This window comes from Zymoseptoria tritici, chromosome 15 (genome assembly GCF_000219625.1).
Source record: "Zymoseptoria tritici IPO323 chromosome 15, whole genome shotgun sequence".
NCBI classification, from domain to species: domain Eukaryota; kingdom Fungi; phylum Ascomycota; class Dothideomycetes; order Mycosphaerellales; family Mycosphaerellaceae; genus Zymoseptoria; species Zymoseptoria tritici.
Genome location: NC_018204.1, coordinates 287,922 through 314,432, shown reverse-complemented (window position 1 = coordinate 314,432; position 26,511 = coordinate 287,922). Strand labels below are relative to the sequence as shown.

The following is a 26,511-nucleotide window of genomic DNA, read 5'->3' as shown; positions in this document are numbered from 1 at the left end:
GTTCTAATCAGAGCGTCAGGGACGGCTTCACCGAGGTACAGAGTGGATCGCGGGCGGCTTGCACGTGACGGACACTCGGCATCGCCTTTGATGTCAAATTCTAGGAAACAGAACGCCTGGATTTTGGCAAAGCCAAGCCGCTAGTCAAATCCCGGGCAGGAAACGCCCGGGATTTGACCTAAGGTGGCTGGCAAAACCGCTACCTTAGTCAAACGCAATTCGCACTGAGCAATACAATCACACTGCTTCAACTGGCATGACACCGCTCTTCGCAAGAAATTGAGCTGCTGCTTTCCCGTCTTCTCTCCCAAGGTAAGGTAGATGTACAGACCAGACCAGACATGTCGATTTTGCTCGGAGACGTGTCGTGCCCGATGGCCTCTTCCGCCGCCATGCCCGCTGGCGCGTCACATTCGAATCATCTCTGCGACTCCGACTGCGACTGCGACTGCAATTCACTCTCACCTGTCCGAATCACGGCAAACGCCATCGAGGCAAGTGAGCGGCGGTCTTGAGGATCAAGTCATCGGGTGACTTCATCGATGCAGGCAGGCGCGACACGTTTTGCTCAACGCGCTTGCTCAGGCGCGACACCACTTCCTCGCCATGGAAATCTGCTTCAAACTTCACCACCCGATGGCTTGACTGGACGGTTTGAAAGAACAATAACATCAGCTATGGCAACGTCCGTGGAGCAGTGGGCATTCAATGTCTGTCAGGCCGTTCAGGCTGCGCAGCACACGGCGAAACACGGTCATGGCCGGTAAGTTGGAGGCCACGAAAGCACCCGCCGTCTCTATTGCTAACCAGAACATGGCAGCAGCACTCCCCACGGGACAGCGTTCCAACGAGAGCCTTCCGAGCTCGAGGAGCACCCGTCGAAGAAATTGCGTACCTCAGCTCCCGCCGCACCGAACGATTACCAGTCGAAGAGTGACAGCAGCACCGCGTCCTCGCATACCATCGGCAGATCATACACGTCTCCTCCAACCGTCGAAAGTGACGGCAGCACCGCATCCTCGCATACCATCGGCAGATCATACACGTCTCCTCCAACCGTCGAGAGTGACGGCAGCACCGCGTCCTCGCATACCATCGGCAGATCATACACGTCTCCTCCAAGCGTCGAGAGTGACGGCAGCACCGCATCCTCGCATACTATCGGCAGATCATACACGTCTCCTCCAACCGTCGAGAGTGACGGCAGCACCGCATCCTCGCGCACACTAATTTTCCAAAAGGTGCGCGGATGCACGCAAGATGCGGAAGACACGTCAGCGACTCTGAAAGACGAGACGTAGCAGGATACATGCAAGACCAAGCAGGACACATGCGAGTTCAAGCAAGGCAACGCTGTCTCAACCGTGCAGAAATGGCAGAGCGATGTGAGGAGTACTGGGCTTGTTCGATCAGTTTAAAGCAGGAAAATCAGCGCTTATGAGAGAAGGACAATGGTCGCCTAATGTCCAGATAGCCATAACGAATTCGCAGATGATGAAATGAAGCTATTTCATTACTGCTCTCGCCGCAATGTGTCTCTTACTACAACCTCGTCGAACTCTACCCGACGTATACACGCTCGCTATCCGACTGCGCGGATCGCTCCAGCACCTCCGGACCGCCTGGGTCGACCACTTCACCGGCCAAGGACGTCAACAGCAAAGGTTACCCAGGAGACAGTCTGCAAGAGCGAGTTTTGGAGCAGCGCTGGCGCTCGAGGCATGTGTCCAATCGCCAACGCTATCAAACAGCTCCGACTTCTTTCGATGCTGCTGGACAACCTACAACATGAGCTGTGCTCCCAATCACGCATGCTGTCAAGCTCCTCCATGGTCACCACCATTTCGACGATTTCTCTGCCGAGGACAAAGAAAGAGACGCGCTCTGCGTGTACTCGACGCCGTCTTGCCGCGCCGCCACTACGTTTACACAACCTTTCTACCTCCGCCGGTCACCTCCAAGCTTGTTGCCGCTGGAGATCCGCAGGGCAAACAAGGCGTATAAAGAAGACCAGGTTCCTGGCGCAGGCTTGCAGCTTCCGCACGCGCAAGAACTCGAGTACCGGAGGACGCAGCGGCACTTATACCTTCAAGCCACACTTTGGACTTGATCACGAGCACTTGTCGGGATTCCCTCTCGTGGCGGTTAGAGATCATCGTCCATCACACACCAAGGCCTATGCGGCTTAAACGTGCACGGCAAATCAATCCCGACACGTCTCAACTCTCACTCGTGCGGCTGTACGGGATCACAGGTAGTGATCGAACGGTACGGTCTTCGACCATGAGCACACTTTCGACATACTCACGTTTCTCCAGAAGAGCGTCCATCCCACGCTTTGACCTGGATAGTCCAAGAAAACCTTCAGCATCGTCTTCCGTCAGACCCACGTCAGGAGTCAGACTCCTACCTCGGACGTAAACTCCAGCATCCTTTCGCGAACATCCATTTACTCAATGCACACTTCTAGCTCAGCTCAATAGTCTCTTGATCATCCTTCCGCTCGGACTTCGACAAGAGTCGGTGGTGCTATCTTGGTGAGGACGAGTGGATTGGGCAAATGCACGATTAGCCAGTCAATCGCCTCCATCATCTCCTGCCTAGTTCAGGTGGCCGTACGGACAGACTATTCCCTGCATCTGTCAACTCGTCGTCTCCGCAGATGGTCCCTGCTAACGATGTCCGCTGTGGTCGATATTCCCCAGCAAAAGTCATCGAGCGACTTCCCGAATACCTGCAACTTCCGAGCACCTCCAGACCCCTAAGCCGATGCTGCAGAATTTAGGCTGGCCATCTGCAACTCGCCTCTAAATAGATTAAGTGCTAATTTAAGATTCCGGTGCTACGAAACTCCGGAAAGCGATAATCTTATACCTCTCCTCCTAGATAGGCATATAGTTCTAACAGCCTCTACCCGTAGCAAACACTTAAGGCTATAATACCCTTAGACAATCCGCCTACTCTACTAAGAGTAGAACCGCGAGTGTCTATAAAGACATTATCGTATTTTTAGCCGTAACTATTCGCGCCTCTAATCGATACTTATACGGAATCTTAATAGAGTAGCCCGGCGGTACCTACTAGGGCGACGACAGACCGCCGAATCTTCACTCGCGCCGGCGATGTGGAGAGCTCACGAACACGGTCCAGGACCGTGATTTGCAGCTGAAATATCGAAGAATGCGACCAGGTGGTGCAGCTCTTCTCCCAGATCGGGATGCACTTTCGGGATCCCCTGCCATTGCCCGCGCACACGCACATCCATCAACGACTGCAAAGACATCGTGGTCCTTCCAGTCTCAACAGATCGCTCCTCAACCCAGCTCGTTCTCCTTTCCGAACAGAGATGTTGGCGGGTCGCAGCAGTCTCCGTTCGCAGAGCATCTCAGCAGAGCAGCAGCTTGTTGGCGCTACAGAACGCCGAATCTTCACTCGCGATTCAGATTTTCTGTCCCATACCATCGCCCATCTGCAGCCTTCCAATGGAAGAACCTCAGCAGAGTAGCAGCTCGTTCGTGCCAGCCGAATCAACAACGGAATGCCGAATCTTCACTTGCGATAGCGATCTCCGTTTCTGTACCATCAAGGCCGTCCCAACCCCACGAAGCCGTCCAACTCCCAACGGATCTATCAAAGACACTACCCGGTCATCCACCACCCTAACGGTTCGGCAAAAGGAGACTCATTTGTCGACTATGGGTTCTTTGCAGACCAACGACAGAACGCCGAAACTTCAATCGCGATAGCGATTTTCTATTTGATGCCATCACACCTTTGCAGCCTTTTCCGATGAAAACCGATGGACAAGTCGACGTCGTCGCAAGGATTTATGGCTGTGGTGGTTCTTCGCTGTTAACGGTCCTTCCAGCTTCGCCGACTTTCGCCTGTCTCCCTCAATTTGATCGTACTAAGCGGCTCCATCGCGCCGGCATTACGAACGGAACTGCCAATATCGCGCCCGACGCTGTTATCGAGCACCCAGTCGGGTACCGGTGCCGGCTTAACCGGCGCACCGTAGCTCTAGCCAGCTGCGAACTACCGACCATTACCGCCATACCTTCCGCATTTCCGCTTCTGGTCCGATTACCGACAATCGACGCTCGCTTCACCAGCTCTGCTGGACCAGTTCGTGGCTCTTAAGCGCAGCATCTTTACCACCACATCACAGCGCAGTCCCATGTTGATACCTCGACACGACCCTCACACTACCGCGAGAGATGGCTACTACCCTTCTCTCATGCAGTGGTGACCGCGGATACATCTTTCGCTGTGACATGCGCCGTGGCACAATGGCGGTGGCCTCGACTATGCCAACGATTCGATACGCCAAAGACGCACGCGACTGCAGTCATCCACTCCGCGAACAACATGACACCCCATCAGCGGCTTACGCGCCATACCATTGATCATGCTCCTGCGCCCACCTGTGCCTATGCTCGCTTGCTACGCCAAGGTCCTCAGGTTCGGCAATGCTGCCTTTGGCTAGCGTGCTTCGCCTTGCCTCTCGAACCCTCTGCCGCGCCAGACTACGACATTCCGAATCCGTCAATTGGCAATGCACGTCTCGCACGATCCAAGCGCACCGCCGGTGCCGATTTCATCTCCGGCGAAGGACGAAGGTTTTCTCTACAGCGCTCGAGGACTCCTGAGCGCCCTACCCTTCCCCCAGGCGGTCTGCACCGAGTGGCTTCTTGTTGTTCTCTCGAAGTTCCCTTGACTCCTCCGGCACGATCGTCGACGAATCTCCCTCGCGGTCTTCTCTTATCGCTGTAGGGTTGAACGGAGCCACCCTTCCTCAGCTCCTCAGCATTACTATCGTTGGAAGTTGGACTCCTGCGTGGTCATCGCTGTGTCCGCCGTCGCACGGTCAAGGCTCGGATCGGACGAGACCACTGATCTCGCTTCAGCAACGATCCAATGTCCTCAAGGCGGTGCGGCAGTTTGCAGACTCGTTACGGCGCTGACTTCGCGGCTTATGCACCAGCCATGTTGTATCTGAAGCAGAGACAATACGTTGGCCGACGATCACCCGGAAAGATCAGAGACATGGCCAGGAATTCCAACGCTCGGCCGCAACATGGAATTCTGCATGGCCTTGCGATCTTTCCCGGTACCAATCACGGCGTTGTACCCGAGTCAGTGTGCCTGATTTCTCGGCCCGTGGTGAGCATCAAAACATCGGTACTGAGCTCCACGAATATTGCTGATGAAGAAACTCGTGATTAGTTATAATCTTGATTGCACCCTCGCGCTTCATGAGATCGCTGCCTCTCGTCCAGCAGAACTGCAGTGGCGACAACAGCACAGCTCGGCGTCTCTGAAGAAATGCAGCTTGTTGCGTACCAGCCGGAGATGGAGCAAGCAACAAAGAGATGGCCGGCGACCGCTCCGACACCGCGATCGACACAACGCGCAGTCACCTCCGCCTCAATGTCATCGCCCAGCATCGACGTCCGGTGCTCCACTCTGCCGTCAAACCAGCATACAGCCAGGATGCCCTTACGCAACATCGATTGATACAGCGCGTACATGTCGAATTAGTCGTGGGCATTGACTGCATGCCGCTAGTGGAAGGAGCTGCATGGTCTTTTTAGCTGCCGAGCATCTAAACATTCACCGGCTCTAGTCGCACTGCCAACCGTCTCCGGCCAACTTCCGATCTCGCCGTTATGCGCACAGTCCGACTGAAAGCTAAAGCCCGGGCATCCACAAACCGCAAGCCGGGGATTCAGGGGCGGACTTCAGGTTTCGGTATTCTAGAGCTCACCCACCGACCCACAATCTTCCATACATTCTCGTCGGAATATATCCAACATGCCAAAAAGCACAATGCAGTACAACTCACTTCTCTGTTCCATTACTCTCTACCGGCTTCCTCTCGGCACATCAAATCCTACCTCGAAACCCTCTTCCCAAAACCGCACTTCTGTACCCCATCTAGCGCAAACAAGAAACCCCTCCCCCTCCGAGCAGACTAGTATCCCATCCTCCTCCCCTCTACTCGCTCCGCGCCGCCGACCGTAGCCAGGTCCGCGAGTTCATCCAGCGTCCAGGCTGAGCTAGGATGTCCTCCACGACCCGAGGTATAGTTCCTGGTAGTATTATTAAGGGCAACCGTCTTTGATCGACCTGCAGAGATAGGAGGTCAGCCGGGTGTGTATACACGTGCGACCCGTCTTGGACCGCGATACCTTCGTCGCAAGCGTTCGTTGTGCGGGTTCCGACTGAAGTGGTGGTTGGGATGGACTGTCGTTTGACTGGAACGGGTACTGGTAAGGTTGGACGATGGGGTTGATGGTGACGAGCTTGGGGACTCGTAGTGGCTGAAGACTTGAGCTTGGCGGGAGGAGAGGAGGTGCTTTGTAAGGCCGCGGGTGGATCAGCCACGTCTGTGCCCAAGGTGTGGATGGCGTCGGGGTTCGCTGGGGGATGTGGGACGCTCAGAATGAGCGGCGCTGTTTCGTTGTCGAAGACATCGGGATGAGGAGTCACGGTGCCGATGCTGTCGATGCCATCCAAGCAGTTCATTTGGTCTAACCCGGGTGCTCCTGCGACGTACAGCGGTTTCGAAGAGAAGACGATCTCCCATGGATTTCCGAGGGGCATCGCGCAAGCGTGCTAGTCTTGAGGCTGCTTTAGGAACTCTGTGCGGACGCTGGGACAAGTGCATTAGGCGGAGAGGACGCTGCACTTGTAGAAAGGTGCATAAGATTCCTTTATTCAAGTCACGCGAAAGGTCGTACATATGGAATTTATGTGGAATTCTTAACGCGTAGCAAGAATGCATCACCTGCTTTGACCCCCAAGACATCCGAGCATCGCTGGGAGAAGGTTTTGACTTCAGCCTGATACGGACCACAGAGTTTAACAACGAACATAATGGATCGATTCATGTCAATCCCAGGTCCTTCAACGACGCTCTCGGGCGTTTTCGGTGGGCCTCGCCTCCCAAGGTCAGCGCGCGGGTGTGTACGTGTTGCGCACAGACTCGGGCTGTAGTTCTATCCCTTGCTTGGGCGGCATAGAAGCCAACCGAATCATTTGACTGCCTTTTGATTTCGATTTCTGAATTCTTGATCCCAAATTGCTCGCACGATTTGGGTTGCACGCCGGGATACTCGTCAGTCGCGGTGATATTGACGGCGTTCAATTCTTTGGGAGTAGATCGCGCCGGATTCAAGATCTTGCTATCATTTGCTATTTGCGACTGACCAATCCGAGTATAGCAGGAGATCAGAGCTAAAGGAGGGCAGTGAAAAATAGCAAATTCGGCGAAGCGTGCAACCTTGGCTGTGCTTTGTGTGTGTACTCGATAATTTTGCGGCGAAAGCATCGTTCGAATTCCCGTAAATTTGGTGTTGATAAGGAGACGAGGTGGAGGGTTGGTAGATTGAAGGCAAACGATGCAGAGGACTGGTCGGGGTTCATCGCTCGCGCATGTAAAGAGTGTCGGAGTATGAGTTGTTGAGTGAGTCGAGCGTATTGGGTATAATGAACGAGAAGTTCACACTGCTCTCATCCAGGGCATGGAAGGCGCTGTGTGTCGTCGTGCTAAGTGTATATTAGCCGTAAAGAGGTCGTGGAGGCGTTGATGATCGAGGTGGGCAGCGGCCAGAACTTCCCATTCTTTCTGGCGACAGCCTACGTCTCACGGCCTCCACGATTGCCGACCAGCACCTCCGCGCATCCCACCATCACGCCTTGCAATCATCTTCCGGCGGTACGATTATTCCTAACTAGCTCCCGCAACATTGCAGGATTCACCGCCGACATCGCGACCGGAACCACTCCGCTCTGCGCTCGCGCGCATCTCATTCAGGACCACCGTGCCTGGGCGCGTGAAGACTTGGGAGAATGGACTCGATGGAGGCAAACAGTAACAACACACCACCCTTTCGGCCACCGGAGAGACGTTTTGGGCACAAAAGACACGTCGAAGGATGTAGCTGAATATATCCTGCACAGCGGGTTCCAAGATTCAGTACGAAGACTAACTGGCGTACACGCTCTCGAGAGCCTCGGTGTTTATCTGTTATTCGTCAGTCCTTAACAAACCCAAGAATCCCTCTGCAACGACTCAGCCGCTGTCGACGCCTTTAGCCTCTACGCCCAAGCAGCGACACTCTCGAGCATCATCGACGCCAGAGATCGATTCAACGGAACTCGGAGTCCACCGCTCTTAGCAGCAGCTATTTGCGTTGAAGAATTCTCTTCATTCAAGACCTCCCTCCCGAACGCCGAGGTATCTACGGTCGCTGCACCAGTCGTCGCCTTCCCAGACGGCGCTCCACTGCCTGCAATCACAGCAGTTGCTTCATTACCTTCGCCGATAGAGGACGTTGGCAAATTCGAAGAGATCGCCCTAAATTTCAAGGATATTGGCAAATCGAAGGGCGAGGCTGCAGACGTCTTCAAGGAGGAGGAGGAAATAAAGAGGCGACCATCGTGACGTGACAAGGAAGGCCATAATAAACGGGAAAGCGGTACAAAGTCCTCGAGAGGAAGTTGAAGAAGGTCTGGAGGAATATGAGGAAGACGAAGAAGACGAGCAAGACGGGAGGCCAATCACCACCAAACGACCGACACGACCGAACGACCCAACATTGATCCACAACAACACTCCGCAGGTCCTTTCCGTGCGCCAAGTTCATCGTCGAGCTTGGTTCAAACAACTGCGATGAATGGATTCTTCTTGGGTAAGAGAGTGGCTGGAGGTCCGCATGAACGAGGCAGCTACTGCGCGGGAAGGACAGGTAATGCCGCTTTGGACCGCATAGCACTCTCTCCTCTGTTGAAAGTGCTCGGGTCGATGGTCTTGAACACAACGATGCCCAGCCGAGATTTTGAGAAGCGTTGCAGAAGCTCTCCGACTTCCAATTCGTGTAATATTTGCCGGTTGCTGCGTGGGTCAGGTTCAACCCGCGTGACTCGACCTTGTTTTCCGTCGCCAGCTCAAGCAGTTCGAGCGCTTTTCGGTACCAACTCATGCGATACTTTTCCAAGTTCCAGATCGGTATGGCGAATTGTTGTCCAAAGATGCACAGCTGCCGGCCAGCAAGGTCTCGTCTCGATGCGTGCGTGGCTCGGCGATGGGAATTGTCTCGATAGACCCGCGAGGCCAGTCTCGGGAGTATGAAGGGCCATGGTTCAGTTCGGAGTGCAGCTCTCGGGTAGCTGTCATGCGGAGGCGGGTATGTCGAGCAGGGACTGAGGTGTCGAAAAGCGGGACTTACGCAATCTGTTGCACTGCACGTTAACTGACGTGCAGGGCGAGGGCAAGCGGTTCATCCTATCCGTCCGCGCCGAGGTCGGCGGGCGAGGTCAAGTCGAACAAAGATGCGCCGTTGTAGGCGAGGAAGCCGAGAGCCAGCATTTCAGCAAGAAGTAAAGTTCAGACTACAGCGGTGAATCGGCTGAGGTGGCGAAGAGGAGGAAGGTGGCGAGATGGTGGTCAAGTCGGAATGGTGGTCAAGTCGGGATGTGGTCAAGACGGATGTGGTCAAGACGGATGTGGTCAAGTCGGATGTGATCAAGTCGGATGTGATCAAGACGGAGAGTCCAATCCTCCAAAGAATAGCCCAGTGATCAAAAAGCGGAAAAAGAATGATACTGATTTATAAGGGCGAAGGCCCTTAAGCTATATAGACTAACTGAAACGAGCGAGTCATATGATAATGACGAGCCTTCAAGTAAAACGGTGCCTGAGGCTTTAAGGGTTTAAGTAAACCTGAGCGAGGTTTTTAGTGTTTTTGAACACCCTCCCCTTTGGTAAATGCGTAACCTTAAGCGTTCGTAACAACCTTAATTGAAGGCTCAGGTCATATGCCAATGCTCTCAAGTAAGTGTCCGTGATCGCGAATAAACAAGCGTAATCTAGGAGGTCCGTGATTGCTCGGAAGGTAAGGGCTCAAGTGCAATCGTCCAGCTAATTCCAGCAGGTAAATAATCCAATTCACGTACTATCACAAGCCTTAAGCTGGTAACTGCTGGCACATGGTCGAATTTACTAGTAGGTCGCCCCTCTAAGGGCACAAAAGCGACTACGTTCTTCTTTTCAAACCCTCTCTCTTTTATTAACTTCCGCAACCCTTTCCTTCCCTTTTCCTTGGACCTTTACACAGTCTAATATTACCACACCTCACAACATCACAACACACCTTAAGCAACAGTTGCTATGGCGAAGGGTAACGAAGACAAGCGCAAGAAAGACGAGAAGAGCAAGGACGACAAGGTCGACAAGCAGCTCCGCCGGTCTCCTCGCAAACTAGCCCCTAAGTTCCCTCCTACGAAGGCTGTTTAAAGTGCTATTAAGACAGTTAAGCGTAGATACTTAGATGCAAGGATGTTAACTCAAGCATTTAGCTCGGTCTCAAGCAGCAAGAAGCAGCCGTTACGAGCTGCTGCTACCTAAGAATTAATAGACAAGTTCGCCTTAAGGAAACTCTACGTCCAGCCTAATATTATGTCTCGGCGTAACCGTATAGAGTACACCAAATTCGGGTATAAACAAGCCACCGGTCACAAGTCGGCATACGATACTTATCGCGATAGGCTTAACATGTCTGCCTTAAGCCTTAGGTCCAAGCCACCAGGCACACGCACCCCTACAAGCAACAATTACGAAATCCCTTAGCGCAACCCTTAACTAGCGAACTAGGGCCGTAGCTTGAGGAGTCGTACTACCGCATAAGGTTAGGACCCTACAATGCCTCGCAACGTCCTTAACCGCTCTCCGGATCTTCGTAGCTTGTACCCTAAGCTAGATCGCTTCGACCCTTAAGGAAACATTAATAGCATTGCTATACACGCCTCTGTCGGCGCTCGACTTAAAGCTCTCCTTACTCCTAGCCTAGCCTCTAATCGCATCGCGGTTACAGACGCATAAATAAGGGAAGTGATGTATTATCTGATTATAGTGTCGAATGCGCCTATCAAGTACCTTCGGCAATTTCTAGCTGCCTTCACGATTTCCTAACTTAATGCCTTAATCGATGGACTTTAAGCGTTCAAGCTAGGCGATCTGCGCAGCTTAGACTAGCGTAAATCGGACGGTTACCTTATCAGGGCCTGCAAGCAATAGCGTCTAGTCTCTCTTTTCACTTAAGCTCTCGGTAGCAGCCCTTAAGAAGGCAACTGTAGCTGCGAGTCCGGAAAGCGCAAGGCTAGTCCCTTCAAGTTATACCGCAGTAGTAGAGGCTGCTTTAGCTGCTATGCTAACTATAGCTACACTAACTACTACGATCGCTGTTCGGTTAGAGATTCTGAACTCTAGGGAAAGACTAGGACTAAGAAGAGGAACCCGAAGGCTAAGGAAGGTAATAACGATGCGGAGGACGAGTAGGTAGACTTTAAGGAGGAAGTCTTAATTCCGCTCCCAGAAGAGCCTATCCAAGTGCCCTTAAGCCCGACGCCTTCTAGCCCGAGACCTTTCGATTCTGGATCCGGCAGAGTTACGCAGCTGCTTAACCTATTCCTTACTAGTTAGACGAATATCGCCGATATAGAGGACATTAACTTAATAGCTGTCGCAGCTCGTTCCCCTAACTTGAGGGGTCCTTTGTCTGCTCGTGAGGAGATGGACACTACTCCTTCGCGGCTAGAGCGTCCTTACTTAGATCCTTTAAGGGGGTTCGGTAGGTCTCCGGGTGCTAGGCCTTTGTCCTTCTAGCTTCCTAAGAACTACGCCTAAGGAATGCCTATAACTATAGATAACATGTATCGCCGCGACAACCCTTAAGCTAGGCGTACGACCCGTCCGGCCGACGCACCTCCACTCTTCCGCACAGGGCAACAAGGTTCCTCTAGGCCTGGCCCCGCCCTCTTCCCGACAGGCGATCGTCAAGGCACTCTAGCGCTAGGGCCCCCTAGTTTAAGTACTCGTCGGGGCCCGCCTCCTCGGCCGAGCACCATGCCCGCTCCCGTTCAAGCTCCGGTTCGAAACGCACTAGCTTCAGCTCGTCAATCTCCAAGCCTACCGTTCTATAATGCGGCGGAGGATTTCGTAGATCTGATGCATAAAGGAGAGAGGCTCTTATACGCTATCGATCAGACCTTGATACTAGTACGGACCGGCTTAACTAATAATTACGACCTAATTCCAACCTTCTCCGGCCGCCTTGTATACGAGCTAGTGCTTCCCTTAAGCAGTTTCGCTACCCAGGGGAACCTGTTTTTTAGCACGGCTCCTCGGGCTAACAATGGGCGTCAAGCATACGGCGCAGAGGGCCTAATAGTTCCTTAAGGAAGCTAACGTACGCGCGTGTACACGGAGCACATTAAGCAGCTCTACCGCAACCGCTTTAACAAGCGCCACTCCGTATATTAAGTCGTCTAGATGGCTCTCTCGCGGGCTTAAGTGCGTCTTAGGGCTAATCAAGGCATCACTCCTTAGATGCTGCACTTGCAGGCGGTAATGTCAGCCCTTAAGACGCAGCTTATTACTAAGAAGGAAGAAGATGCTAAGAGGGAGCAAGCTAAGAAGGGTTAATTCGGGTCCAAGTAGGATCGGTAGAAAATTCGTAGGCTTAAGCAGGAGCACCAAAAGCGTTGTTTTTCTTGTTTTTCTTTTTTCTAAGCCCCCTCATCTGCTAGGCTGTGCATACGATGTAATGCGATACGACGCTAGAAAGCCAGCGCGAAATAAATGTATGATAGCACTTGAGGACTGGCCTTAAGTATAAAAAACATAAAATGAAAACCCTCCGGGGGATCTATCAAACTTAGGCCCTCGCATTAACCTTTCGTTTAGACTTGAAGGTTGGCTTCCTTCGTAGCTGCACCGCAGGATTACGAGGAGCTTCCCTTGTGTTCTGGGGTGGTCGTCGACGGGGCACAACCACAATAGTGTCCTCGTTATTACCCGACTCCCCTTAGGGTTTAAGTAGAGTCTCCTAGAGCTCGGAAGGGATCACAAGTAGTTCCTCTTCCGTTTCTTCTACAACAGGCTCCGTATAGACAGGAACAGTTGCTGCAACAGGGTTAACTTAAGCGTCTTCCCTTAATGTTGCTGCTGCATTTACCGGATGCATAACCGGCTAACTTAAGGGTGCTAACTTCTTTAGCTCCCTAAGACGTTTCTTCTCGAGAGTAGCCTCAAGTTTCTCTACCTCCTTAGCATTGTCTCGATTCGCGCGTGAAACATCTCTATACTTCCTTCGGATCTTATTAGCAGCGAGTTCAAGCTTGTGTTAAAACTTTGGCTAATCGTCAGTTTTTAAAGAATCTAAAGGTTTGCCCTCCCCTAAAAGGAATCGAAGGGCTCCTAACCGTTTAAGCTGCTATAAAGACAACTTGTCCCACTTCTGTTTGGGAATAGTCGCTAGAGTAGAGAAACTCAAGCGTAGATTAAGTGCAAGATCCTTACGCAAGGAGTCCTTAAACTCCTAGCTAGCGGCCTTAAGTGAAATCTCCTGTCCACAGCGCTTCTGCTAGTCCCTGAAACTAGTACAGTTAGCGCGGATCAGGCGATCACTATGCACTTAATGCTTAACCACAGACCCGTCGTGGGACTCTAAGGTATACGTACTAAGCCAGCTTCGCTTAATTACCTTAAAGGGACCTACGAAGGTCGGCTAGAGCTTCGTCTTGGTCTTATTTGAGACAAGAACAAAGTCTCCCTCGATGAACTTGCTATTAGTTTCCTTAAAGGTGTGTCCACTAATAGCGCCGGCTCTTACTGCTTTCGCAAGCAGCTTTTCTGCGGCAATCGTCCTAGCGTTCTGCATCACTTAATGCCTAGATTTAGGATCCTCGGGCTCAAGCTGCATCGGACGCAGGTACGGATGATCCTCAAGTATTTGGGGTTGCTAGCCGAACAAGAGGAAGAAGGGGCTGTATCCACAACCGGACTAGGCCCGGATTCGGCTTGAATACAGCGCCTTAGGAAGGTACAAGTCCCAAGCGTGCACGCTTTTACTATAGCACATCTTAGAGAGGATCCGGCCGAGAACACCGTTCAAGGCCTCAACCTTCCCGTTCGTGCGAGGATAGTAGGGCGTCGTCAGCCTATGGTTAGCTTAAAGGGTATCCATAAGGATATCAAACGCCTTGCTTATGAAGTTAGATCTATTGTTACTAAGGACTTCCCTTAGGGGTCCAAAGTTCGCATAGATCTCTTCTTAAACAAAACGAGCGACCGTCTCGGTTTCTTAGTTCGAGGTAGCCCTTGCAACCGGCCAACTAGTGGCATAATCTACGGCTGTAATAATGTACTTGTTACTATTAAGTGTAATAGGCATTAGACCGACAACATTAATCGCCTAGCGCTTAAATGGCTTAAGCTTAGAATTAGCTTGGTGGAATCGCGGTTCCTACAGGGGACTCCGGGACTTCTTCTTCGTAGCTTAACACTAAGGGCAAGTAGAAGCGTAGTTATAAACATCCTGTTTAAGTGACCACCACCAGCCCCTCGCTCGAAGAATACTGCAGACGCCGGGCAGTACGAAGTGCCCGTAGTCATTATAGCAGCGCTTAAGGAAGTCCTACCGGAATTCCGGATCTACGTAGGGTACAAGGCTTCTATCAGCCTCGCGATAATACAGGAGGTCGTCCTTAAGGACAAGATCTGACACCTTCTTTTCAATTAAGCGGCTTAGCTTCTTATTCTCGGGCATCTCCCCTATGGTTTTGAAATAGATCACTCTATTAACTACCTCACGCTCGGAGAATCCTCGTATAATTGTCCCCCTTATAGCGTTCTCCTTAAAGGAGTGAGGCAAAGCGGTCAAGAAGTCCGCGGGTTTAAGTAATTAATCCCTAGGCCATGCAGAACCCTCCCCGGCTATGTTAGCTAGGGTACCTTCCATTAAGTCCGGCCGGCGGGAGAGGGCATTAGGGACTATGGCCTCACTCCCCTTGCGGTAGCGGATGTCGATGTTATAAGCTTGAAACTCCTTAATCTAGCGTGCAAGCCGCTTAGTTAGAGTCTTCGAGGTTTTTAGGTACTACAGGCTGTAGTAATCCGTAATTACTTAAGTCTTAGTCCTATTGTCGATGTAGTAGTTCCATTTTCGAAGGGCTTCCTTAATAGCAAGGAGCTCCTTCTCGTGCACTAGATAGTTCAGTTCTGCCCCTTGCAGCTTGCGGCCCTCGAAAGCAACCGGATGCAATTTCCTATTAGAGTTAGCTTAATGCAGGACTGCACCAAGCGCCTACTCACTTGCATCCGTTTTAATAATAAAGGGCTTCTTAGTGTCTAGCATAATTAGCACTAGCTTACTACACAGGGCTTCCTTAAGCTTCGCAAAAGCGATAGTGCACTAGGCAGTCTACTTAATAGGGCGCTTCTTCTTAGCACGCAGCAGCAAGTTATCTTCCTTAAGGAGGTCTAACAGTAGAGCAGCGTGCCTAGCAAAGTCTCTAACGTACTTACGGTAGAAGGAAGCTAGCCTAATAAACTGCCGCACTTCTTAAGCGTTAGTCGGCTGTAGCTAGTCTCTAACAATAGAGATCTTGTCTTCTATAGGCCTAACTTAATTGTAGCTTACTCGGTGCCTACAGAAGTCGAATTCCTTAACCCTAATGTAGCATTTCTTAGGGGAGCAATACAGCTCTTATGATCGCAGGATATCCAGGACTTCCTTTAAGTGGACTTCGTGCTCCTCCAAAGTCTCGAAGAAGATCATAATATCGTCCAAGTAAACTACACACGTCTTGTAAAGGTGCTTTCTTAGGGCTTCGTTTATTAAGCTCTAGAAGCTTGCCGGTGCATTGCACAAGCTAAAAGGCATTACCTTAAAGTAGTATTTGCCCTAGCGAGTGTTAAATGCTGTCTTGTGCTGGTCCTCTTCCTTTACCTTTAATTGCTAGAACCCGGAGGTTAAGTTAATCTTAGTAAAGTACCTTAAACTATAAAATGCATCTAAGCAGTCGGAAATCCGAGGCAGGGGGAATCGATCCTTAACGGTAGCGTTGTTTAGAGCCCTGAAATTAACGCACATTCGCTATTTCCCTCCTAGCTTAGGTACAAGTAACACAGGGCTCCCCTAAGCCGATTGGGATTTGTTAATTAACCTACGTTTCCAGAGTTCCTCGATTTAAGACTCCTGTTTAAGCGATTAGGCATAAGACAGCTAGTAAGGCTGTTAATTAATCGGCTTATAGTCCCCGGTGTCGATTAAATGCACAATAAACCGGTCCTTCGGTAGCTTGTTAGGCAAGGAAGATCTAAACAGATCCCTGTTATCTAGGATAATGCGGCTTAAGCTGGGTTCCTTACTTAAGGGAGGAGGAACGTCGTCTTCCTCAATAGACATAGGGTCGTCCTTAGGATCGCGTTCCCTCTCCTGCTGCCGCTCCTGGTATTCATCTATGTTTAAGAGATATAAGGGCATGTCGGGATCAACGTTAAGTAAGTCCTCTAGTTCCTTAAGGGAACAGAGGTCCTCATCTACCGGAACGCTCCTTAAGTCAGGAGCGTATCCAGAGCATGGTATAGCATACTTGACACCGTTGTCGTATAAGTACACCTTGTTCGTAAAGAAATTGATAGTCGGGCAGTACTGCCTAAACCATTTAAGGCTAAGGATTACCTCGTAATTAGCGAGATCAAGCACTCGGGCAGTGATTTCCCCCTTAAAGTTACGCAGCTGGTAAGGCAGCTTAACCCCAAGGGTTGTCTCTATTGCTGTGCCGTTAGGCAGAACCACGGTCTGGGAATCTATGGCCACTTAAGCCTCCGGAAACTAGTCCGCGATCGTTCGTAAGACGTATACACGCGTAGCCCTAGTGTCGAACAGGAACTTGGCCTTAACAGAATGCTTACTTAAACCTAAGCGTCCAGAGGTAACCAAAAGGTTTGGTCCTATAGCGTTAAGGTAGTCAAGTTAAGCATTAGGAGAGATCCTAAGCAATGAGGGCGACGCAACAGACGACTGAGAATCCTTAGCATCTAAGTCGTTGTCTATTTTTTTGTCGGCTTGCTTAAGCCCCCCTTACGTCTGTTGTAGTCGTCCTGCTTCTTCTACAAGTCTGGCTTAAGCTTCTTCTAACAGCGATACTAGGTGTGTCCGGCGACTCCGCAGTTATAGCACTTTAAGGAATACTCCTAAGCCGGTGGCTTAGAGCTATTGTCGTTAGCCATGTGTTTAAGGGCAGCGGCAACATACTCTACGGTAGTCTTGTTCACCTTTCTTAGTTTAAAAGCCTTCCTAGCAAGAGCATTGCGGTTTTCCTTAAAGGCAGGGGCATCCATTCTTGGGCCCCTTTAAGAATCTACGACCTCCTAGTTGGCTACGTCGATAGCTTGAGCCTAGTCCATAATCTCCTATAGTCTAGCCTTTTAAGGGGTAAGCTTATGTCGAATAAGCTCCGCTCGAATCGACAGCTTAAGCCTATTAAAGAAGACAGTAGCATTAGAGAAGTCATTGGGCCTTAGCTTAAGCATACGAGCTACGGAGAGGATTTTGTGATAAAAGGTAATAACACCTCCTGTTTGCTTAAGAGCTCGGTATTGTCTCTAGAGCTTCTCTTAGTAATAATAATCTTAGAAATAGGAGACGAGGTTGCCGAGCATTAAGTTAAGGGTATAGGTTCCCTCGATGATTTCAAGCCTACAAGTCTCTTCCTGTTCCTCCTACTAAGCAAGGGCGTTACGCTACATCCAGCTACCTACTAATTCGATAAGGTTAGCTTCGGATAGGCGGATACCCCTCTATCTCAGGGCAATCTAAGACCTTAAGTAACGCTCCATAGACCTAACCCAGATATCAGCAGCGTTGTTTCGAGTGTCTCCCCAGTATAGTTCTAGTGCCCGGACGGAAGCCTTGATGGAAGTATCCAAGGAATTAAGGGGAGTTGTATCCCTGCCTAGTGTTCTAGACGTGTGGCGATGGGGACGACTTGGTCCCTTATCGTTACTTAAGCCGTGCCTAGGGTCATCTCCTCGATATGGGGATAGCTTAAACCGTACGGCTCCTAGCTCGCTTAGTCCCCGGATAGGCCTGTTAGCAGATCCTACTCGAACAGGCTCCTAGGACAAGCGGGCGTTCTCGGCCTAAAGTCGGACAGCGTCCGCTTCAAGTCGATTAATATGTTCCTCTATCTCCCTTAAGGCGGCCACATGCTCGCTAAAACGAGTAGGGCCTAAGCCTACATTAGCAGCAGGTCGGCTTAGTTAAGTAGGAGTTCGGAAGGTAACATTAGCTCCAAGTGGAGCTAGGGGATCCGTCTAAGGATCTCCTTCAGGGAAGAGACGAGCAGTAGTAGATAGTGCCGCCCCTGCATCGCTACCTCGTTCCTTAATACAATTAAGTTCGTCGATCAGGCTTAGATAGCCTTGCCTATCTTCCTTAAGCCTTTCTCCTTTAGCAACTATTAGGTTTAAGTCGTAGGAGGAAGGAAGCTCTATAGTTCCTTTAGCTTAGCTAGTAACGGACATCTTGTCTTAGTAGGATAGGTTGTTAATCGAACTGAATTAAGTTGCTATTGTTGTTACTTCCGGTAACTTAAAGGGTCATAACTTCCTCCTTGTAGTTCCTTAAGCGGCTAGGCAGCTCTGGCCATTATCGTATTCAAACATAGCGCGCTTCAAGTATTTGGGTAACTAGTTTTAAGTGCGGTAATTCCATACTTTAAGTCTTAAACTTAAGGCAAAACGAGTTTTGCGTTAACGTTTAAGTAGAAGTTAGCAATCTAGCACACATAGCACCGCTAAGTAAATCGCTATATATAGGACCCCTAGCTATAGAAAACCCGGTGCTTCTAGTTAGGTGTACAGTCCAAGTAGAAAGTCCGGTATAGTCCATAGGTCTAAGGAGGTCTTAAACCAGAGTCGTTTCAAGCTAGTTTAATTAAATAGGCAATGAATCGAGCATCCGGCCAGCTCTGACCCTTAAGTGGCAGAGCCAGCCGGTAAGACGGCTAAGGAGCCGCCTTAAGTGCTCTCAGCTACTAGATGATCAAAAAGCGGAAAAAGAATAATACTGATTTATAAGGGCGAAGGCCCTCAAGCTATATAGACTAACTGAAACGAGCGAGTCATATGATAATAACGAGCCTTCAAGTGAAACGGTGCCTGAGGCTTCAAGGGTTCAAGTAAACCTGAGCGAGGTTTTTGGTGTTTTTGAACACCAGCCATCCACCATCGTGAGGTCCACGGGCGGGTATGCATTCTACGCACGCTAGTTCTAGGTCTACGCACAGGCATGCAGAAGCGTGCGAAACCGCACACGCATACGCACGCGCACATGCACGCGCAGTTTCGCACGGACTACTCATCGCCACATTCAAGACTCCGTACCAGTAGGGTTGACATTGAAGCCGGTTCCGACAATGGACCCAAGGCCTGCTATCCAAGCACGCGTCACAAAACACCAAAGAATTCGTGGTTTCTGTCGAGGAGAGCTTGCAAGTGCCCCAGCGCTTCGACGCCACATACGAGAACTCTCCAACCACAAGACATATGCGGTTTTCTTGCGGCTACTTGCTGACAGATCCGAAGCACTTCTCTCGGGAGACACATCAGACCATTGGGATGCCGAAGATATCGTCAGCTGGGAGGAGGAAGAGAGAGAGACGAGGCGGAGAGTGAGACCAACCTAAGCAAGCGACACAGAGTAACAAAAGGAAGCGACCAGTCCATGGCACACTTCCGGGAACCCGTCATGCCATGCGAGTTAGAAAAGGCATCGATGTTAGAAGAGATGGGTGTGATTGGACAGCCGGGTTTATGCAAGGCTTTGAGCGATGCTTCCTTGACGCCTCTCAAGCACTGTTAGACATCAGTGAGGATGATGTGGGAGGGAGCAGGAGGCGTTCCCGTTGGTTTCGAATCGTCAAGGGCCTATCATGGCGGGAAACATCACACAAACCGCGCTCTACACCACCACCTGATCACTGCGACGCGGACGCGAATCTTCCGCGGCGGAGTGGAGAATCCCAATCTACAGGGCTCCATCACCCGAGAGATTCTGCTCGATCTGGTCTACGATTACAAGACGGCGAATCCGAAGGAAACGCCGACCAGCGCCATGTTTATATTAAAGGATGATCCATACTTCTCCGTTCCTCGGCTTGACCAAGATCCGATGCCACAGGAACAAGATGACACGGAAGTGATATTGACGACCAAGGGCGGTACGACGGGCCTCCACATCGGTAAGTATACTGTATTGACAGGCGGGGCATCAGTTGATGTTATGCTTTCGAGACAACGGTCAGAGCGTGGTGTCTAGTCCAGTTGAACAGAGCAGGCGAATCTTCTTCTTCTGGCCACCGACAAAGCGAAATCTCGAAGTCTTGGACGAGCATGGAACCCGTGGGGGCCTACTAAAGAATTGTTGCCAATTGATGGAAGGCGGGCTGTTCTACATCATGGGCAGCGACGACGCCATCCGCATGAGATCTGGGACTATTCACGGGCTGGTCACGATTGTGGGAGGCTTCATTGCGACGAAAGCGTACATCGACCAAGACACACTGGGATCCATGACCTCGTGGTTAGTCCACAGTCCGTCTTACTCGCAAGGATTGGACGACAGAGGACTCGAAGAAATCGCATGCACGTGGCTAAAGGCGGCAGAGCACTCCCCCATTGAAGGACTCGTCAAAAGCTGGCCCAAGGTAGAGGCGTTGTTAGGGAGGACAATACGAGCGAAGGCCGGGCTGCGAAAGCAAGCAAAGGAGATTTGGCTGCGCATTCACGATCGTATGCAGGACAAAGAAGAGATCGAAGGACAAATGCGTGGACTGGGGATTTTGCCCTAATCGAGGCACGCAAGTCGAGGACAACGTGGAGCAGGATGATCGGAGAGTGGCCTGCGTGAAACTTGCGTTCTGCGGATCAGAAAAAGAGCAGCATAATCGTGATAAGACCTCGATCGCCCGGCAGCTGGAACAACCAGCGGCGAGGATGAATATACACCCATCATCGACTGCCAAGAGACCTCAAGCTTTCGGCACGAATAAACCGCCAGTCCCAACCCCGAACAAGCTATTATCTCACAATTAAGCCGGCGGCCCTCCTGCACTCCCACTCATCTCGTCCCGTCACTCCCGGAGCAACGCGAATGGGTAAGCGGAAGCTGCTGGAAACCGGACAAAGGAGCTAGAGAAGCAGTGCAAGCGCAGAGCCCGATTGCAGCATCTAGCTAAGGGCTTGCCCGAAGCTCGACTGGCGTGGGCGGGTTCGTGGTTTAGTAGTAACAGAGGAAGGCCAGGTTATTAGAACAGCAGAAGTATACATTGTTCGAGTTGCCGGATAAGGCACGACCGCGGACATGCTTAATAGCATTGTTAGCCAGATTCCAAACGCTGCAATTAGCAGCCCTCAAAGTCTAGCACGCCCGCGCTGCTGCTTCCACTTAGCTTTAAACTTCGGAAGTCCGTTCAAAACCATGGCGCCGTTGTCCGCTGGAGTAGGGTGTCCGCGACCACCGGAAGCGACAGTAGATGAATTGCCGTGGGCCAGGATCTCCCAAGACACTTGTGTTCGCAGCAGGAGACCTCGGATGCTCTATAGGCATCACAACACCCCACATGCAGCTACAAGGACGACGGTGTTACTCTTGTGGAGCATGTTTGGGCTGGACGCATAGCTGTCGTGTAGCACAAAACTACCTAATTCGGGTCTTCCCAGGTTCTCTCGCAACAGCGACGGAGAGCCATGCAGCACAGTGATACCGGCTCGATTAGACCTGGCCTCCAGTTATTCGCGAGGAACGACGAGATTCTTTCGGAGTCGCGACAAGCAGGCTGCTGTTCGGACTCTCCCAAACCGCCGACCTTGATGCATTTCGCTTTCTGGGAAACCCTTCTACTGCTCATTCCCACCGCTCGCCGCAGTAGCAACCCAAAGGCAAGGCTCGATGCATTCGGCCAGATTGGCCGGATAAACCACATGAACCACCTTCACCTCGGCTAGCACTCCCGCCCTCCAATAATGCAGCGGCTTAGCCACGTCTCCGTTGCTAATGCTTCCGTCCAGCTCACAATCCGACCGCTGTGGTCTCGACCCTAAAAGCTTCTTCGACCAGCTTCTCCGTCTCCTCCGAGTCCGCCGCACCAATTCACTTTCAGCTTGTCACGTTGCAAACTCCTGCTTCCTCTTGCAAATGTATGTTGCGGCGGAGCTCCGCGCGTGAGATGTTCCGTGGTTCGGTGGTTGGCATTGTCCGAGAGGTCGACTCCCGCTCCGATGCTATCGTCCTCTAATCCACCATTCGCTGTTCTGGCTCAGCGGTGGACTCTCGGTTATCGTCGTGGCCGGGAGGCGGTTGAAAGCTATTCTTTACTCTGGGAATTTAAAGACATGTTTTCCATCCTCCGCGCACGCCCGCGGGCTTTGCCCTCGGCTCCTCCAGCACCGCGGATAAAACTCGCGCCAGCCCTTGCTAACCCGCACTCTCTCCTCTACCATTCTCTGGGCGGAATACCTCTCTATTCCCAGCCCGGATGACGGAGAAGACAAAGTCCTGCTTAGCAAACCCTCCTCTCTACCTCCAGAATAGCTCGCCGAGATGGAAAGCCGACTCGCCGTTCTCCTTACCTTAGCGGGACCTGGGTGCATGGGCATCTACTTCAACCCTTCATTGTCGGTGTTTCCGCGCGAGCCGGATGTGGTGTTACAGGCGCTGAGGGAATTGGCGACTTGTATTGCGAGGGAAGAGGTCGGTGGAACGGGTGGAGATGGCTGTGATGGCACAGAGGTCCTAGGAATCCTCGAGCAGTTAAGCGATAAGGGATAGGATAGTGCGGCGGCTAACTCGGAGGGCGATTGTGACGTGCTGGCTGCTGGCGATGCTTCTGGTTGTGGTTGCGTATTGCCAGGCGTTTGCTGTAGATCCGGCGGCGTGGGCAATCGGTATGTTTAGCTGGTATACTTAACCAACTCAGAATTGTTGCGAAACAGATGCCTCATTTCGTACCAGCCATACCGTACATTGAAGGCGCAGGGATCCTCTAAACGCCTCTCAATCCGACGCCGCCCGCCACGGTGGTCGCCGGCTTCGTTGTCCACACCCATTATCTTGTCGCCTTTCCATCCGAGGAACGCCGAGTAATCGAGGTCGTCGTCTGCCTGCTGCTCAATCTGCCCGCCGCAGGATGGCCTAAGCTTCACGCGGAAAACAATCGCCTCGCTCTACATCACTAACCGCTTCGCCACTCTGCTGATCCCGCACTAGTGCCTTGCCCCAGTCCACTTCTCGTTCATCATATCTTCACGACTTTCCCAGGGACCGCACCATCGGAGGGTCACTCGGATTCCCCGCCGTGCTGTCTTCATCGTCTGCAGCCTAGCAACGTTAAGCAACCGACGGTAGGGATAATTCCCTCGGCATTGCGCTCTTAGCCCGCTATCGTACGCTATAATACTTTCCCTAAGTCGGAGGATTCTCTAAAGGACTCTCTTCCTCTCCTCTACTACTCTTCTTAAAAGTTAATAACCCGCCCGCGATTATAGAAGTCTAGCGCTCGAAGCCGATTTCTATAGGGCCGAATACGCCCTAGAATTTCGTTCTCCTATCTATTATCGAGGGAATCGCCTGCTGCGGTTCGTTCGTTTTCAGCTCGAGATAAGAGTCTAGTGTGCGGATGGAACAAGTTTTTCCTTGGACGATGGTCATGGCAAGAGGTGCAGTGCCGTGGACCGAGCTGTGCCCCTTGAGGATCACGAACATGTTCTCGGCAATAATGTGGTTGCATGTAGAAACCTCGCCAAAGGGAAGCAAATGTCGATGGCTATGGTGGCTGGTGTCGAGAAGGTCAGCGCTGGTAGATTAGTGACTGTGGAAAGTGGACCTTTGAGAGGCCGAGCAAGAAGACGTGTCGGTACCTTAATACTAAGTTTCTTACATCTTACCGTCAATTGTGAAAGTGAAGATCGTGGAAGTGATCGTGCCCGGATGTAGACAGTAGCCTGTAGTGCTGACATCTCGACATCTGCAACGAACTAGTACTATGTGCTACTTGGCGCAGGACACGCTACGGAACCCAAGACGGTGAAGAACAGCGAATATTCGGTGTGTTGGACCGCAATCGAAGCAGACTATGGGCGGCAGGAGCCAGCATATCTCCCGCCACCAAGGGATCGCGTAGGTGGCAGAAACTAGTCATCGCATCGCGTGCAAGTCGGAAGGTCGAAGAGCGACTGCGGTGCTGGTTCCAGAATTCCGCCGTGGTACCGAAGTGCTTGCTTTCACAGTCGCCGGTTGGGGAGCGTGGTCCAAGTCGCTTATGCAGCATGCGGAAGAGAGAGGAGGACAGTAGAAGCAGCAGCAGCATCTGATCAACGACAACCATCACAGCCGCTGCCGCTGTACGATCTTTTATTCCAGCAGCAACACCAGTGTTTTCGGACATGTTGCCAGTCGAATTAGCACAATCATCCAGCCTCGAACGTCAGTCTTGGTTACCATCACGGCCTGCGATGTGCAAGAGACAGACTGCGCTGCAAACGCTCCTTCCCTCCGGTATGCGATTGTGGATGGTGGGACGTGGTTGACGCGGTCGGTTCGGTCGCTCAGCTGAAGTCCCTGACCGAGTTCGTCAGACACGGTTTCCGTTACGCGGTCGATGCCCTGGGAGGCGCAGCGATAGATCACGGATCGCCACACATCGCGGCCAATCGTGGACTTGATGGATTTTGGGAGGTTTGCTTTGGTCTTGCGATGGGCAAGAGCTCGCACAATTCGTCGACCTGGACATTTGGCAGCGACCCGGTGTCCGTGAACTTTTCGCTTGCCGTGCGGACTCCTCTAGTAGCAAGGAGCTATCAGAGAATGGTATCTATCTGATGCATGGGCAACTCCTTTCGTGGTCCGATGCACTTGTGCCTGGCCGGTGTTATTATCAGCACGACTGGAGGGTGGAGTCGTATGCGGACTTGTAGTCATTGTTGTTAGCTTCGTCGGGACGCTCTCTCGGATTGTGCAGAGGAGGCTTGACGAGTTTCGGCGATCGGGATCCATGACTTCATCGCGGTCGTCGTCCGTGCCCTTGGTTGGGATTTGTATGTCCGGTAAGGTGCTGTTGTCCATGCCCTCAGTTGGGCCTTGTAGTTCCAGTTCGATTCCAGGTTCGGCAGATTAATCGACGTCTTCGATTTCGTTGTCGTTGCCATCATCGTCGGAGTCTTTGTCGGAGAGCCGTTCTTTATAGCTTTGTACTCTGTAGCGGGAGTGATACTCCTGTGCACACCACCGGATCGGCCGGCGCGCACGCTGCCTCCGGCGATGGACGGAGCGGGACTGTTAGGTCTGCTCAGCATCCAGAAGTTTCGCAGTTCTTTGCCGAGTTCCTGACTAGTCACCAGGTAGCCCAGTTCATGAGGATGGTGTCTCGCAGTTCGGCGACGTGGCGCTTGATTTTCTGCTCGTTCTTCTTCAGCTAAAAGACGTTCAATTCCTGAAGAGAAATTTCTCGCTTGTCCAATCCATGAAGCGGAAGACTTTGTGACGAGATGCATGTCTCGAGTGTCGCTGCTGTTGTCCTGCGAAGGTCCTTGCCCTCCAACCACCCATCAGCTGCTTCGCATAGACTGACTCCTTGCGCTTCCTTCTCCTCGCCTTCTTCCTCGTTGTTATCTTTCCCCTCCGCATGCTTTACACTCAACGCCGCTGCAAGCTGATGAGCGAGGCTGTCCGTCTTATTCTCCTGCTTCTCCGCATCTTCCGAGTCCGCGTGTCGTCGTGATCCTGCTCGTAAGCTGAGTCGGTGCGTTGAGGGGAATGTCGGTCTCGCAGAAGGACGTAAGTTATACGCTGTGAGGGGTGCATTGTGCAGATGTGTGGTCGAAGTGTTTGAAGACGACGGAACGATGCGAAGACGTCCGAGGTTGCCCCGGATTTGCCTATAACAACCTTTTGAATCGTCTGTGCATCTGCCCTCCGGAATTAATTATGTCCATGCAGCGTCACTTGGCAATAGTGTTGTTGTTGTTGCACGCGTCCATGCGTTCTTGCCCTTACCACTTCGCTGGATTGTGTCGTCTCATCGGATGGAGTTTGTCCGGAGGCGCCGGAGAAGGATTGCGATGGATTGAGCTTCGAAGGGCCATTCGGCCGACTCGACGTATGGAACCTTTGTAAGCTCTGTGAGAGTGTTCGGAATTGGACCGCGTAGGCTCGAGAGAGAGGCTTCTTGGGCTGGCGTATAGAGCTGTTGCAGAGGTTGTCTGCTGAGCCACTGGTGATGCTGTCTGTTAAGCCATCGGCGAGGCTGTCTGCTGCATGCGTAGCAGAGGATACGACCACAGGGAAAAACGGTGCCGACGCCAGGAATCTCCAATGTTTCGGTGAAGCCTGATTGGGATTTCGGGGAAGCGGAGTCCGAGCTCTGTGGCGGAGAAGTCGTCTTGTAGTCGGTGTGCCTGCGGAAGGCGGGAGGACTGCATGGATGCGGTGAAAAGTCTCGCGACCCGCCTGGCTCCGTTGGGCATCTGCGCTTGAAAGACTGGCCCCGGAAAGGCTTCCACTCGTGCCCGTCCGATCATCCGAGTGTGGCCTGCAGTAGCACAGACTCCGACAGTGTTCGTCTTGCGAGGGCAGAGTCGACCGCAATCGACCGCTTCTGGCA

At 51.9% G+C, this 26,511-nt stretch overlaps 3 protein-coding genes across 3 annotated transcripts; 2 read left to right on the top strand and 1 right to left on the bottom strand.

Moving 5' to 3' along the window:
* Positions 1-277: 277 nt before the first annotated feature.
* On the top strand, positions 278-752 carry MYCGRDRAFT_106616 (uncharacterized protein; the record flags this gene model as incomplete). Its single annotated transcript, XM_003847326.1, has 1 exon — positions 278-752. The coding sequence occupies one exon, from the start codon at positions 322-324 to the stop codon at positions 532-534; it is 213 nt and encodes a 70-aa protein (XP_003847374.1).
* Positions 753-19,727: 18,975 nt separating this feature from the next.
* MYCGRDRAFT_97651 (uncharacterized protein) lies at positions 19,728-20,703 on the top strand (the record flags this gene model as incomplete). Its single annotated transcript, XM_003847327.1, has 2 exons — positions 19,728-20,094; positions 20,294-20,703. 2 exons carry the CDS (start codon positions 19,728-19,730, stop codon positions 20,701-20,703), a joined length of 777 nt encoding a protein of 258 aa, XP_003847375.1.
* A 4,132-nt stretch (positions 20,704-24,835) lies between these two features.
* Positions 24,836-25,993, bottom strand: MYCGRDRAFT_97650 (uncharacterized protein; the record flags this gene model as incomplete). Its single annotated transcript, XM_003847275.1, has 3 exons — positions 24,836-25,238; positions 25,451-25,786; positions 25,905-25,993. 3 exons carry the CDS (start codon positions 25,991-25,993, stop codon positions 24,836-24,838), a joined length of 828 nt encoding a protein of 275 aa, XP_003847323.1.
* Positions 25,994-26,511: the final 518 nt, after the last annotated feature.